The sequence below is a fragment of the Gorilla gorilla genome, chromosome 10, assembly GCF_029281585.2.
Source record: "Gorilla gorilla gorilla isolate KB3781 chromosome 10, NHGRI_mGorGor1-v2.1_pri, whole genome shotgun sequence".
In the NCBI taxonomy this organism is placed as follows: domain Eukaryota; kingdom Metazoa; phylum Chordata; class Mammalia; order Primates; family Hominidae; genus Gorilla; species Gorilla gorilla.
This window is the reverse complement of record NC_073234.2, coordinates 27,744,035-27,759,859: the sequence shown is the minus strand read 5'-3', so window position 1 is coordinate 27,759,859 and position 15,825 is coordinate 27,744,035. Positions and strand designations below refer to the sequence as shown.

General features: G+C 42.8%; 1 protein-coding gene across 2 annotated transcripts in view; it reads right to left on the bottom strand.

Annotated features, from left to right (window-relative positions):
- BORCS5 (BLOC-1 related complex subunit 5) overlaps positions 1–13,687 on the bottom strand; it is a 106,546-nt gene extending 92,859 nt beyond the window's left edge. Inside the window, exons 1-2 of one of the 2 annotated variants that reach the window (XM_019038948.3) lie at positions 13,603–13,687; positions 9,352–9,495 (exon numbers count right to left, since the gene is read on the bottom strand). In XM_019038948.3, the coding sequence (XP_018894493.1) occupies positions 9,352–9,495; position 13,603 (145 nt within the window). In that variant the 5' untranslated portion in view covers positions 13,604–13,687. Of the gene's footprint in view, positions 1–9,351; positions 9,496–13,211 lie in introns of both variants that reach the window. The other variant, XM_004052746.4, reaches the window with a different exon arrangement.
- Between the last annotated feature and the right edge of the window lie 2,138 nt (positions 13,688–15,825).

The following is a 15,825-nucleotide window of genomic DNA, read 5'->3' as shown; positions in this document are numbered from 1 at the left end:
GATTACATACAACTCATTGGATAAAATAGGAGCTGACTGTTCCGCACTGATTTGAATAAATAAATGGGCAGATGAGAAACCTATTCCTTCCAATAGAATATAAACTAATAAATGTAGAAGGAATGAAAAATTTAGAAAACAGTTATTTGGTAGCCATCACAGCATAATTAATTCAAGCAAGAATCATCAATAGATATTATAACTGATGAAATAAAGGTAGATTAAAAAATGAGATTTCATGGAGTCTCACAATATCTCTTCAAAAACTTAGTAATTACACCAAAAAATGACTTTATAACAAAAGTGGGCAAAAAAAAGTTCAGATAGATAAAAACAGGACTTTTTTCCAGCTGACCTGTACTGCAAGATATGCTAAAAGAAGTCCTTTAAACTAAAAATAAATGACATCAAATGGAAACTGGAGAAAGGGATTAGGAATTCTGGAAATGTTAACTATGTGGGTAAACATCACATTCTATATATAGTTATTTTCTTCTCTTAATCACTTCAAAAGATATATTATTAAAACAAAAACGTGTGTGTGTGTGTGTGTGTGTGTGTGTGTGTGTGTGTGTATAAAACCACTATAGGATTTCTAACGTATGTAGATGCAATATATATGAAAGCAATAGCACAAAGAAGTGAAGGTGGGCTGGGCGTGGTGGCTCATGCCTGTAATTCCAGCATTTTGGGAGGCTGAGGCAGGCAGATCAACTGAGGTCAGGAGTTCGAGACCAGCCTGACCAACATGGTGAAACCCCATCTCTACTAAAAATAAAAAAATTAGACAGGCATGGTGACGCACACCTGTAGTCCCAGCTACTCGGGAGGCTGAGGCACAAGAATCACTTGAACTGGAGAGGCAGAGGTTGTAGTGAGCTGAGATTGTGCCACTGCACTCCCTCCTGGGCCACAGAGCAAGACTTTTTCTCAAAAAAAAAAAACAAAAAAAGAAGTGGGGGGTAAATGAAACCACACCATTGAAAGTTTCCTACATTTTACATGAAGTGATACAATAGTAATTCTAAATGAACTATAATAAATATGAAGACTATATTGTAACCTCTAGAGCAACCACTAAAAAAATAATGCAAAGGAGTATAACTTAAAGAGCCAAAAAATAAACTAAAATGGAATACATACTAAAAAAAAATTTTTTTTAATGCAAGGAAGCAGGAAAGGAGTATGAAAGTAACCAAAAGCACACAGCACAAATAGAAAATGAAGAGCAGAATGGGAGACCTAAATCCAACCATATCAATTTACACACCAACTAAAGAGCAGACGATCAGCCTAAATACAAAAGCAAGACCCTACTATATGCTGTCTACAAGAGATGCCCTTTAAATATAAAGACATAAATCGATAAAAATAAGTAAAGAATAGTAAAAGGTATACTATGCAAATAGTAAGTGTAAGAAAGCTGGAGTGGCTATATTGATAGAAAACAAATTAGACTACAAGACAAGGGTAATAACACATAGGTAGCACATTTTCATAAAGACGGAAGGATCAATATAATAATATTTAATGCGTATATGCCTAATAATAGACTTTCAAAACACACAAAGTAGAAACCAATGGAATAAACAGAATAGACAAATTAACAAAAATAGCTGGATATTTGAATACCTCTCTTTCATTAAGTGATCAAATTAATGAAATAAATCAACATGCACACAGAAGATTTGAACATCACCGTTTCTTGACCTAAGTGATATTTATAGAACACTATACCCATTAACTACAGAACACATTCTTTTCAAGTGTACACTACTTGCCTAAGAAGAGCCAGTGTTTCTTGAATAAATAAAATGAATAAATACATAATACACAAGTGGAAGATGGAATACGCTGAATTTAAAGCGACTGTATAGACAAACAGAGCGAGATGATGGACAAACAGAACAAGGAGTTGAAGCTGGCCAGGTGCAGTGGGTCACACCTGTAATCTCAGTGCTCTGGGAGGCCAGGGTGGGAGGTCTGCTTGAGCCCAGGGCTTGAGACCAGCTTGGACAACAGAGTGACACCCCATCTCTAAATTAAAAAAAAAAAAAAAATTAGCCAGGTGTGGTGCATCTGTGGTCCCAGCTCCTTGGGAGGCTGAGGTCGGAAGATCATTTGTGCCCGGGAGGTCAAGGCTGCAGTGAGCTATGACTGTGCCACTGCACTCCAGCCTGGATGACAGATCAAGACCCCATCTCAAAAAAAAGAAGGAGGAAAAGAAAAAAAAAGTTGAAGTTGATGACAGAGACTTAAAATCATCTTAATGTCTACATTTCAGAATACTTAAAGCTCCTTAGAATCTTGTTTTTCCAAAAGAGCACTAGGCAAAATGCTGTGCAGAGAGGAATAGAGACTAACCAGTAGATTAAAAAAACAAAACAAAACAGAATACCACTGGGTGGGGAGGTATCATAAACTAAAGAAGGGAGTTTTAACAAGTGGGATAGAAACCTATGTTAAATACGGAAAAGAAGAGGAGGATGTGGACTGAGAAAAAAACTTCAAGCATGAAAAGAAAACACTAGTAATCCTCCAAAGCAGCAAATATGGATGAAGTTACGTATATGAGAGCCTGTCCAGGGGAACTTCCCAAATGGCAGAGGTATCAAGGAAGCAGGGACAGCATGCAGCAGCCATGGAGTCAGTAAGTTTGGCAGCAGAAATGAGAAAAGAGAAAGCATGGTAGCCAGGAGGGCAACTAAATTGAAATAAAGTGTTCGTCTTCTGTTTTTAAGATGGGAAGAGCTGTATATCTGAACAAGAGGAAAGAGGTCCACTAAGCTAGTTGCGAGACAAAAAGAGAAAAGGACAGGAGCAAAGTCACAGCAAATGGAAAGAGTGAAACAGAATGGCATTAAGTTTCAGAGAAAGGCATGAATACCTTATCTGAGACTTAATGGAAAGAAACAAGAATGGATGCAGGCACACAGAGATTTATGGGAGTAAGGGAAAAGATGAGGGTGTTCTGGTGAGACAGCTTCACTTTCTCAATCGGTTGAAAGCAACCATTTACCTGGTACTTCCCACTCTTCTGAGTAAGGCTAACCCAATGCTGGTGAACAGCTATGTTTATTTTTGTTTTTGTTTTTACACACAACTCACACTTCTCTGAATAGCCATGTTTAAAAGCTTAACTGAAGAGCTATTACAAATACAAACCCATAAAGTAATCAGGAATAAATCATCAATCTTTCCAATATGGTATTTGGGAGAAAATATACTTAGGATTACCCCTGGGTTTAGAGATTACCTTTAAGCCATTCAGAGAAGACTGTGGCTCTGATTAAGATCCATTCTCTTGTCCCCTCCTTTGGCTGCCATTTTCCAAATGCAATGATAAGGTCTGACAGCTGGTAGAGGCAGACATCTGATGAATGCAAAGACTTTTATTTGTCCAGATGACAGAAGAATGTGAAGAAACTGGTCATTTGAAATCTAGCTCCATCATGCTCTCCTTATCGCCCTTTTTCCATTGCTTCATTCTTCCCTAGCTACACTTTCAGGCTCCAGTTCTCAATGTTCCATGTGATTTGAAAGCTTTCACTGCTGTTCCATGAGATTTCGCTCCACTATGAAAAGCCCCAGGCTCCTTTTAATTATCAAAATCTACTTCACATGCATCATGTTCTTAACAACCAAACACCAAACTCCCAACAAAGCTGCTTAGTATCACTTCAGTATCTACACTGTATATGTTTGATCATCCTTGTTATTAACAAAGACAGCCCCTTCCATAGGCAGCAATACAATCTCTTACGTTGTATCCAAGGTCAGTAACAAAAATGATAGATCGGTTGGAAAGAATGTCACATGCATGCATGTGTGTAAATATGCATATATTCATCTACTAAGAGTGAATAATTATTTTTGTAACTTTATATATAAAACACCAACCATATTACTTTTCTCTTGCAAATATTTCATTTCTTTAGAATGACATACAATAGAGTGGGATTCATTAAAAAATATGAGTGGTTGAATTTCAAGTAAGAAATCTATACAGGGTTTGTTAACTTCTTGGAATCTTGCTAACTTACATCAAATCTACTATTTTGCCTTTGTGTTCTGTCACGGCCATTTGTAGCTACTTTCTAATTTTCTAATCTTTCATTTCCTATAAAATGCTTTACATGTCAAAATAAATTACTAATTCAGACATTGCTATGAAAAACAGAAATCCCTTTGATAAAAAAAGGAACAGATACTTGGATTATGGAGCATAAATTATACTCTGGTATATTTATGCAAAAGGGTTAAGGCCAAAGAATCTGCTTGCTTATTAAAAATGCAAACATTACCTCAGTCATACAAATAGCCCCAAACTCGCCCAGCCACTGCCTCTGCAGATCACCCACCAGCATTAGCATTACATCATATGACATTATGAAACAATAGTGAACTCTGTGTAATACTTGAATATATTGTTTTGAAAGAATAAACTGTCATTAAGTTGAATAAAAGCTTTCTGAAATCAAACCTGGGGGGTACAGCCTTCACTGTGTGGCCTTTTTACTATTTTGAGGAATGGCCTCATCCTGAAAGCAGGAAAGGGGGGAAAAAGAGATCAGAGTATAAAGGCGACAGTGATGCATGGCCCCTGCAGCAGCCCAGCAGGCAGAGGGTAGGGCTTTTAACTATCAGGCAGAACAATGTCAAAGCAGGAGGCTCTGCAACAAATGCTGCACCTCAAAACCCAAACAACCTCATACCCACCACACTAGTTCCTGTATATCCTAGTGATTTCTATAATGGGCTTTGCTAGAATTGGAAACTAAGTCTTATTCTATGTCCTGATGCAGTCTTAAAATGTGCTATCACTTACAGCCATGTGACTTTAGGCAATTAATTTAAGCTCTCTAGGCCTCAATATTTTAATCTATAAAAACAGAAAGAACAATAGCTATTATGTAGAAGCATGGGGGATAAGATACTATTATCATAATTAAACTTATCATTTCCACCCCCTTTGCCTATCTTTCCTAATCACAGCCCAAGATGTTTCGTCTTCACAAGTGAAACATGAGCATCACCTTCAATGCTCACTGGCTTTTTGTTTGCTATAGTCTGGCCACAGCCACATGTTGTCATTTCTAGATTCACGCCATTCTCATCAAGTGGGGGTTGGGGTGCGGGGGATGAATTATAGAAACTATTTTCTATAGTATTTTTTAAAACTCGGGCCGGGCATGGTGGCTCATGCCTATAGTCTCAGCACTTTGGGAGGCTAAGGTGGGAGGAGCACTGGAGTCCAGGAGCTCGAGACCAACATGGGCAACACAGTGAGACCCTGTCTCCACAAAAAAAAAAAAAAAAAAAAAAAAAAGTATTTTAATTAGCCGGGTGTGGTGGTGCACACTGTAGTCCCAGCTACTCTGGAAGCTGAGATGGGAGGATCGCTTGAGCCTGGGAGGTGGAGGCTGCAGTGAGCCATGATCTCATCTCTACCTTCCTTAACCAAATCCCGGATAACCTCTTCCTATAATCTGCTCCTTACTAGCCTTCCTCCTTCCTCACCTATTCTCAATGTTCTTAATAACCAAGGCTCAAAAAGGTGGAAAAACAAAGCCAGACAACATAATAGTTGGTGGCAAAGTCCCAGTTAAAACTCATTTATCAATGCAACCAGGTCCAGTTGCATTGCATTAACTGCATCACATTAATTATTCACTTTCAGGGCACTCAGTGATGATTTATTTATTTTGAGACAGAGTCTTGCTCTGTTGCCCAGATTGGAGTGCAGTGATGCAATCTTGGCTCACTGCAACCTCCACCTCTAGGGCTCAAGCGATACTCCCACCTCAGCCTCCTGAGTAGCTGGAACTACAGGTGCCCACCACCATGCCCGGCTAAGTCTTGTATCTTTTGTAGAGACAGGGTTTTGCCATGTTAGCCAGGCTAGTCTCAAACTCCTGTGCTCAGGTGATCCAATCGCCTTGGCCTTCCAAAGTGCTAGGATTACAGGCGTGAGCCACCATGGCCAGCCCTCAGTGATGACTTCAAACCTGAGGTTAGCTTCCCTTAACACCAAGTCTTCTAGATATTTCCCCTACTAGTGATTATCATAAAACGAATTACAGCTGACCCTTGAACAACAACATGGGTCTGAACCACGTGGGTCCACTTATACGTAGATTTTCTTCTGCCTCTGCCACCCCTAAGACAGCAAAACTAACCCCTCCTTTTCCTCCTTCTCGGCCTACTCAACGTGAAGACAATGATGAAGATCTTTCTGATGATCTACTTCCACTTAATGAATAGTTAATATACTTTCTCTTCCTTATAATTTTATTTTTCTTTTTTTTTTTTTTGAGACCAAGTCTTACTCTGTCGCCCAGGCTGGAGTGCAGTGGCATGATCTTGGCTCACTGCAACCTCTGCCTCGCGGGTTCAAGCGATTCTTGTGCCTCAGCCTCCCAAGTAGCTGGGACTACAGCTGCACACCACCACACCCAACTAATTTTTGTATTTTTAGTAGAGATGGGGTGTCACCATGGTGGCCAGGCTGATCTCGAATTCCTGACCTGAAGTGATCCATCCTCCTTGGCCTCCCAAAGTACTAGGATTACAGGCATGAGCCACTGTGCCTGGCCTTCCTTATAATTTTCTTAATACATTTTCTTTTCTCTAGTTTACTTTATTGTAATAATATAGTATATAATAACATATAACACAAAAGATGTGTTAATCAACTGTTTATGCTATCAGTAAGGCCTCTAGTAAACAGAAGGCTATTAGTAGTTAAGTTTTGGCTAAGTTGAAAGTTATATGCAGATATTTTTTTTTTCTGAGATGGAGTTTCACTCTTGTTGCCCAAGCTGGAATGAAGTGGTACAGTCTCAGCTCACTGCAACCTCCATCTCCTGGTTCTAGCAATTCTCCTGCCTCAGCCTCCTGAGTAGCTGGGTTTACAGGTGCACACCACCACACCCAGCTAATTTTTCTTTTTTTTTTTGAGATGGAGTCTTGCTCTGTCACCCAGGCTGGAGTGCAGTGGCACAATCTTGGCTCACTGCAAGCTCTGCCTCCCAGGTTCATGCCATTCTCCTACCTCACCCTCCCAAGTAGCTGGGACTACAGGCACCCGCCACCACACCCGGCTAATTTTTTTTGTACTTTCAGTAGAGACAGGGTTTCACCGTGTTAGCCAGGATGGTCTCGATCTCCTGACCTCGTGATCCACCCGCCTTGGCCTCCCAAAGTGCTGTTTTACAGGCGTAAGCCACTGTGCCCCGCCTAATTTTTTGTATTTTTAGTAGAAATGGGGTTTCACCATGTTGGCCAGGCTGGTATTGATCTCCTAACCTCGGGTGATCCATCCATCTCGGCCTCCCAAAGTGCTGGGATTATAGGCATGAGCCGCAGCGCCTGGCCGGCTTTTTTTTTTTTCTTTTGAGACAGGATCTCACTCTGTCACCTAGGCTGAAGTGTACTGACATGACTACTGCTCACTGCACCCTTGACCTCCTGGGCTCAAGCGATCCTTCTACGTCAGCTTCCCAACTAGCTGGGATGACAGGTATGTGCCACCATGCCTGGCTAATTTTTTGTATTATCTGTTGAGACAGAGTCTCATTGTGTTGCCCAGGCTGGTCTTGAACTGTTGGACTCAAGCGATCCTCCTGCCTCAGCCACCCAAAGTGCTGGAATTACAGGTGTGAGCCACCATGCCCTACTATTGTTAACTTCTTTAGAGAATCACATTATTCCTCAAAATCATGAAAACTAAGAAGATGAGTAGGCCATGCAAGGTGGCTCACGCCTGTAATCCCAGCACTTTGGGAGGCCGAGGCGGGTGGATCACCTGAGGTCAGGAGTTCGAGATCAGCCTGGCCAACATGGTGAAACCCCCATCTCAACTAAAAATAATAATAAAAAAAAAAATTTAGCTTGGCGTGGTGGCAGGCATCTGTAATCCCAGCTACTTCAGGAGGCTGAGGCAGGAGAATCACTTGAACCTGGGGGGCGGAGGTTGCAGTGAGCCAAGATCACGCCATTGCACTCCAGCCTGGGTGACAGAGCAAAACTCTTAAAAAAAAAAAAAAAAAAAAAAAAAAGATGAGTAACATGATATAATGTGTTGTTTTACATAAGAGCCAGAATGTTTACCAAAGTCCAACTCTCAGGCCTGTAGGGAAGAAATTGATTAGGAGATATACCTAATGTAAATAACGAGTTAATGGGTGCAGCACACCAACATAGCACACGTATACATATGTAACAAACCTGCATGTTGTGCACATGTACACTAAAACTTAAATAATAACAAAAAAGAAACTGAAAGCTTGTGTTTCCTTATTTATGAAACAGATGAAGCACTGGTAAGAATAAGACAATACATGGATCATCTATAAAGCACCATTTGTTTTTGTTTTCTAAATAGTGTGGAACAGTGTAATATAGGATTTGACATCAATGAAGAAGGTTCAAGTACAACCTCTCTATATGCCAGCTGCCTTATAAAAGGCTTATAAGAAGCTTATCTTACCCCAATCATTGAAACACATTTAATGATGTAAGAATTAAAGGGATGATATGTGTATGAGGAGGGGCATTTTAATACAAATAGCTATGTAAATGTAAGATGTTTTACACTGTATTATACCAAGTTAAGTAAACCAGGGCCTTATGTTCATTATTTCCTAATCTTTGGTGGGGGTGAGGGAGGAGAGAACTAAAGGACTCTTACAGTAGAAACACCAGTTAATATAAAATAATCTCCACTACTTAATAGAGATACGAAAATAATAAAGTTGTGGCCTTCATGTCAAAAGGTAACTACCACAATATATGCTAATTGGGTGGGTAATCTCTCTTCTCAAACACACACTCTCATATAAAACTGCCGCCAGGATTAATTACAAGTGCATCAGTAGTGATGGAGATTTTTCTCTATGGATCTGAACTAGTCCACCCACTGTCCAGATCACAAATAAGAATGAAAATCTTTCCATGGGAATATAACAGGGAAGGGCCATTTCCAACCTCATTCATTCACTTACTCAGTCCCTATCTTATACCAGATTATATTTCAAGTGCTGGGAATTCAACAGTGAGCAAAAGAGAAAATACCTGCCATCATGGAGCTCACATTCTAACAGAGAAATATAGACAGATAAAGATATTTGCAATAGGTCAATGATAATTAAGTGCTATAGAGAAAAACAGGTAGGGTAAGGGGCTGCAGTTTTAATTAAGGAAATCAAGAAAGGCTTCACTGAGAAGATGCCATTTAAGCAAAGACCTAAAGGAGATGAGAGGCAAGATACACGGACACGTAGAGGGAAAGTAGTAGGGCTACACAAACGTCTCCAGCAAGTTCAGATAAAACAAAACGCAATCCTTTACCTTTCAAAAGGGGCTGGAAGGTTGGAATCTCTTGCAACTTGATGACATCGGGATCGTTGCTGACGTTCCGTGAGGCCTGGGAGCCCTGAGCTACAACCACAATATCATCCATCTTGGCTCTATGCTTGGCTGGTGAAGGAGTCACTGAAAATAAAGTTACACTGCTTAGGAGATGCATATTAGTTAGGCATCTCTGCCTCACCAAAGCAGTTTTTGGTGTAGTGATTAAAAAGAATAATTTCATAAAATGTAGCTATCTTGCAGTTGGGGTTGGGGTGGCGGGGATGAATTATAGAAACTGTTTTCTATAGTATTTTTAAAAGCTCAGGCTGGAGCCAGGCACGGTGGCTCATGCATGTAATCTTAGCACTTTGGGAAGCCGAGGTGGGCGGATCACCTGAGGTCAGCAGTTCAAGACCAGCCTGGCCAACATGGCGAAACCCTGTCTCTACTAAAAACACAAAAATTAGCTGGGTGTGGTGGCGGGTGCCTGTAATCCCAGCTACCAGGAGGCTGAGGCAGGAGAATCACTTGAGCCCGAGAGGCGGAGGTTGCGGTGTGCCAAGATCGAGCCTGGGCAACAGAGTGAGACTCTGTCTCAAAAACAAACAAACAAACAAAAACGCCACCTCAGGCTGGGTGTGGTGGCTCATGCCTGTAATCTCAGCACTTTGAAAGGCTGAGTGGGAGGATCATCGGAGTCCAGGAGTTCAAGACCAACCTGTGCAACATAGTGAGACCCTATCTCTAAAAAAAAAAAAAAAATTTCTTTTAATTAGTCAGATGTGGTGGTGCACACTGTAGTCCCAGCTACTCAGGAAGCTGAGATGGGAGGATCACTTGAGCCCAGGAGGTCAAGACCACAGTGAGCCATGATCACACCACTGCATGGGTAAGACAGCAAGAGTCTCAAAAAACAAAACAACAACAACAACAAAAACCCTCAGACATTACAGGATTTTATTTTATTTTGAGGCAGAGCCTCGCTCTGTCGCCAGGCTGGAGTACAGTGGTGCAATCTCAGCTCACTGCAACCTCCGCCTCCTGGGTTCAAGTAATTCTCTTGCCTCAGCTTCCTGAGTAGCTAGGACAACAGGCATGCACCACATCTGGCTAATTTTTGTATTTTTAGTAGAGATGGGGTTTCACCATATTGGCCAGGCTGGTCTCGAACTCCTGACCTCGTGATCCACCCACCTCGGCCTCCCAAAGTGCTAGAATTATGGGTGTGAGCCATCGCGCCCAGCCCATTACAGGATTATATAACATGAATGAACTTCTTTCATAACTAAACATTTTCTTTTTCAGCACACAAAAGTATAGGCAGATTGTTTTTACTTTCTCTTCCTTTAATTATCCTGATATCTTGATATATATATATATATCTATATATATATATATATCCCTATTTCTAAAATGAGAAATAAAGGGTACAAAATTTAACTGTGACTTGCCCAAAGTCAGCAGTGCTAGACAGTTAGGAAAGGAATTAGACGTCTACAAGTTATTGGTACACAAGGCCCATCTCTGCGACACTGGAGTTGCAAAGCTGTCTATCCACCCTACCACATCAAGCCAGCTATGTTTAGTAAGTCCAGGAAAAAACCCTGTTCTCAACCCCCAAATGACTGGCCTATTCCTGAGGCTTCAGCCTCCTCACTCTTTTTTTTTTTTTTTTTTTTTTTTTTTTAAGTCAAGGTGGCTGGGCACGGTGGCTCACGCCTATAATCCCAGCACTTTGGGAGGCCAAGGCAGGTGGATCACTTGAGGTCAGGGGTTCGAGATCAGCCTGTCCAACATGGTGAAAACCTATCTCTACTAAAAATACAAAAATTATCCAGGCGTGGTGGCATGTCCCTGTAATCCCAGCTACTTGGGAGGCTGAGGCAGGAGAATTGCTTGAATCCGGGAGGCGGAGGTTGCAGTGAGCCAAGATCATGCCACAGCACTCCAGCCTAGGCCACAGTGAGACTCTGTCTCAAAAAAAAAAAAAAAAAAAAAAGAGTCAAGTCTCACTACATCGCCCAGGCTGGATTTAAACTCCTGGGCTCCAGCAATCCTCCCACCTGGGCCTGAGTAGCTAGGACTACAGCCCCCTCACTCTTAAAATTATAGCATTAGTCCAGGGCAAAAATAGCCAGTAAGTCCATTCTAGGCTGAGGCAAAAATCAGAAATTTAGAGGACAAAGAGGGAGATCAATTCAGGTTCCTTGGGAGAAAGTAATCCATTTGGAGGGAAGTGATTCAAATTATAAAGGACTCCCTAGACCAAGAAATCATACTCTCCCCCCAATATCTTCCAGACTGCGGCAAGAATGAATCTTTAAAGTGTTTTATGCTCTAGAAGGTAATATTCCCAGGCTCATTATAGTCATATCTCAAAGGTTAATCCAGGGATGCCATAGAACTGTTCTGCCTCCTAGAAGCTCGTCTCCGGAGGCTTGGCATTCACTCTTCTAGAAAAATCTCTGCTGCTTTTATTTCTTTTCAAGAAATATTTATTTACCTGTTTTGGTAATTTACCTAACATTTTACAAAAGCCATGCCAGAAATCTTTCCTGCTATAAATTGTGATTCCTCCTTCCCCAGATACCAGAGGAAAGGGGACTTCAAAACACTTTAACTAACCTCTACTACCTTATCTGTAAAATGGGATTACTGCAAAAATTATATGTAAATGTATGTAAAGTACCTGGCACAGGGGAATAGGCAAATTCTAACATCGGAAATGCTCGAATGCTGTTGGTTCATGGGCAAGAAAACAAATTAAAAAGATGCCACACCGCTTCCCCCTAAAATATGTTTCTGCCCGGCCATAGAGGCAAGAATGTCAAAGGTGGCAATTATTATATTTCTTATAACAGATATGACACTCTGGCCCTTCCAAGGAAATACAAAAACGTAGCAAAGCTAGTAGATGCTGCTCACCATTCAAAGCTGCCCCAATCCAGTCCCCAGAATGCAGGTCTGAACTAGTCTTGAAAGTCACACCTTAAAGTGAAACACCCTTAGATCTATTAGCTTGCCTATTTCTGAATTACAGCTCCTATCAAGAACAGAGAACTTCTAAAATCGGCGACTCTTTTTAGGCCCCAGATTTAACCAATTTGCATTAGCAACCCCGGAACTTAACCAAAGCACTCCCAGCTGTCCTAGCGTGTGGGTAACAAAAAAAAGCAGCAAATGGTCCTCAATTAAACATCAGCTGCTTTATTTATTTATTTAACACTCACTGTATTGCAACCACAATAATCCTCCCATTCTTGTCTCAAACGCTTAGAGAAGTCTAAAAATCATGGACAGAGAACAACAATGGAAAACGCCAGAGCCTACTGTCTGGCCAACCTCTACAAGATTAGAAAAGGGACCAAGACACCTTCTGAGAAGAAAAAGCTGTTTCTGGAGACCTTTGCACTAAAGGGTTCAAAGCAGGTGGACACCTATCACATATCCCTTCAGAAAAGGAACCTCTAACACCCGTTTTTAAGAAACAGACTGTTCTTAGAGGTCCTATAATCCATCCACTGTGTGAGCCAAATCTCACTACATCAGCCATGAGCACTAGAGCCAAAAATTAATTAGCTCGTCTTTTAAACAGTAGGCTGTAGCTGGGAGAAACGGCTGTTTTGAAAATAAATAAGGGCACCGGCGCCCACGCTGGCTTAGCTTGCAGTCACAGGCACTTCCATCAGGGGAATCGAGGCCAGGACAGATGGTGACTTTTTTTTTTCCTAGCAGCATGGTGAGGGCTTTTTCTGTGCGTTCCAGTCCGCAGTCCCTGACCCCACTAGTCTGGGAGGCAGCCCGCTCTGCAAGGGGACAGGGCGGGCTGGAGGAGGGTGGGAGGTTAGGACACCGACCTGAGGAGTTCAGATCGTTGGGTCGGCTCTCGGCCTCGGAGCTCTGCTCACTGCCCATGGTGCCGGCAGCGGTGGCAGCAGAAGAACGGCGGGCCGGGCGGTCACCGCTCCGGCGGCGGGCGACAGGGCAGGGGCCAGGGACCGGGACGGGGAGGCAAAGCAGAGTCTGGGCGCCACAGCGAGGTTAATGTGTGGGGCTGACGCGTCCAGCCCACGCAGGGGCCTGGGCGGCGGGAGAAGGAGAGGCCCTATTTGGGGAACAGAAACGCAAGGAGGCGCGGCGCGAATGCACGCGGCTCGCCCTCCTTCTTTCCGGGAGCCCTAAGAGAACCGGCAGACGACACTGGCTTTGCCGCACCTGCGGCCGGCGGGCGGCGCCGCTTTCACTCACTGGTTCACGCGCCGCAAGCTTGCTCCTTCCGGGACGCAGATGGGCGGTGCCGGCTACGCCCGACCGTCAGTTCCGGATTAGGAGGCCCCGCCCCCCGGCCCGAGGGAGGGGCGGAGAGACCCGCTCCTGCGACTTAGGGCGATGCCACCTTAAAGGGCTTGACCTCCTCGAAGCCAGAACTGCCGAAAAGGGTAAGCCCTTTCCTGTTGTAAGGATGCGTCACCTTTAAAACACCACCCACACTATTAAGCTCTTCAATACCCGCATGTGAGAACAACTTTACAAAATAGGTATTTTTAACCCTGTTTTACAGATGGAGAAAGAAGCGCTAGATAGACCCAGGATTCGAACCCACAACACCTTGGATGCAAAGCTCATTTTTAATTCTGAAGAGCTGAGAGTTCAGCAGTGGACAACCAAACAAAAAAATACCAGAAGACGGTGAAAGCAGCAGGCTGGAAATGAGAGAAAAATTAAGAAATAGAAAATGCTGTTTCATGTATTAGGGAGTGCACATCTTTAAAGAGAAGTGAAGAACCTTTTTGGCTAGGCGCTTTCTGGGGACCTTGACAGTTATCAACAAGTCACTCTGAAACTAACAGAAGGTGAGGAGGGAGTAATCCAGAAAGGAAACTGCCATTTTTGCTGGGGCAAGAAAGTAGACCTAGCAATGCAATGCCATCAAGGAGTTAGCTGGCTCTGGAGTTCTCCGAACTTTGCAACTCATTTTATATTACATTGTTTGCGTCAAGAAATTTCAAGTAAATGCCTTGAGATTTTATATGCATAAAATGTAGTCTCTGGCCGGGCACGGTGGTTCACGCCTGTAATCCCAGCACTTTGGGAGGCTGAGGCGGGCGGATCACGAGGTCAGGAGATCAAGACCATCCTGGCTAACATGGTGAAACCCCGTCTCTACTAAAAAATACAAAAAATTAGCCAGGCGTGGTGGCGGGCGCCTGTAGTCCCAGCTACTCGGGAGGCTGAGACAGGAGAATGGTGTGAACCCGGGAGGCGGAGCTTGCAGTGAGCCGAGATCGCTCCACTGCACTCCAGCCTGGGCGACAGAGCGAGACTCCGTCTCAAAAAAAAAAAAGTCTCAGAAGAAGTGTCAAGTTGACTAAATGATTTTTAAGTCCCTTCCACTCTACTATATCACAGTAATTTCCCCTATTTTACCTTATTTAATTTTCACAACAACCCTGCAGCCTGTAAGTAGGTGACTCCTCCATGGTCAGCAGGTGGTCAGTGGTCGAACTATTTAGGACTATCTGATGCTCTTTCCTCTGCTCACCATTGCAATACAATGAGAAAAATGCAAATGAATCTAAGTACAGTGTTCTCTGGGAATATGAAGATAGAACTAAAAACTGCCTGAGAGATCAGGGCAGGCTTCTAGAAAGTTGTGTCTAACTAGTCTTGAGGTTTACATAAACCACACCAGGCTGATGGGACTGGGAAGGGCCCACTAAGCAGTGAGATCATTCCCTTTTGGAGAGTCCTTGCATCCCCTCCCAGATTTCCTCTTTGAGGGGAAGGTGAGAGAGGAGGTAAAAGGGGTGAGGAATGGAGAATAACTCATTCTGGTTCTTGTTTCCCCTATTCCACATAAAAGTATATTTGTCTTGTGTTCCATACACCAGTCCATACTGATGTGATGGTGTTTTTTATGTTTCCTTTTGAATAAACATTTCATTCTTAAAAGGATAGTCTGTCGCATCAACTGATGAATGGATAAATAAAGTGTGGTAATCATGGAATATTTATTCAGCCAAAATGAGGGAAGGATGAAATCATACTGATACATGCTACAACGTAGAGTAACCTTGACAACATTACTCAATATGAAAAAGGCCTGTCAGGCTGGGCGCGGTGGCTCACGCCTGTAATCCCAGCACTTTGGGAGGCCGAGGCGGGCGGATCACGGGGTCAGGAGATTGAGACCATCCTGGCTGACAAAGTGAAATCCTGTCTCTACTAAAAATACAAAAAAAATTAGCCGGGTGTGGTGGCGGGCACCTGCATTCCCAGGTACTCGGGAGGCTGAGGCAGGAGAATCGCTTGAACCCAGAAGGCGGAGCTTGCAGTGAGCAGAGATCGCGCCACTGCACTCCAGCCTGGGCGACGGAGCGAAGACTCCGTCTCAAAAAAAAAAAAAACAAAAAAAAAAAACAAAGCCTATCACAAAAGACCACATATTGTAGATTCCATTTATATGAAATG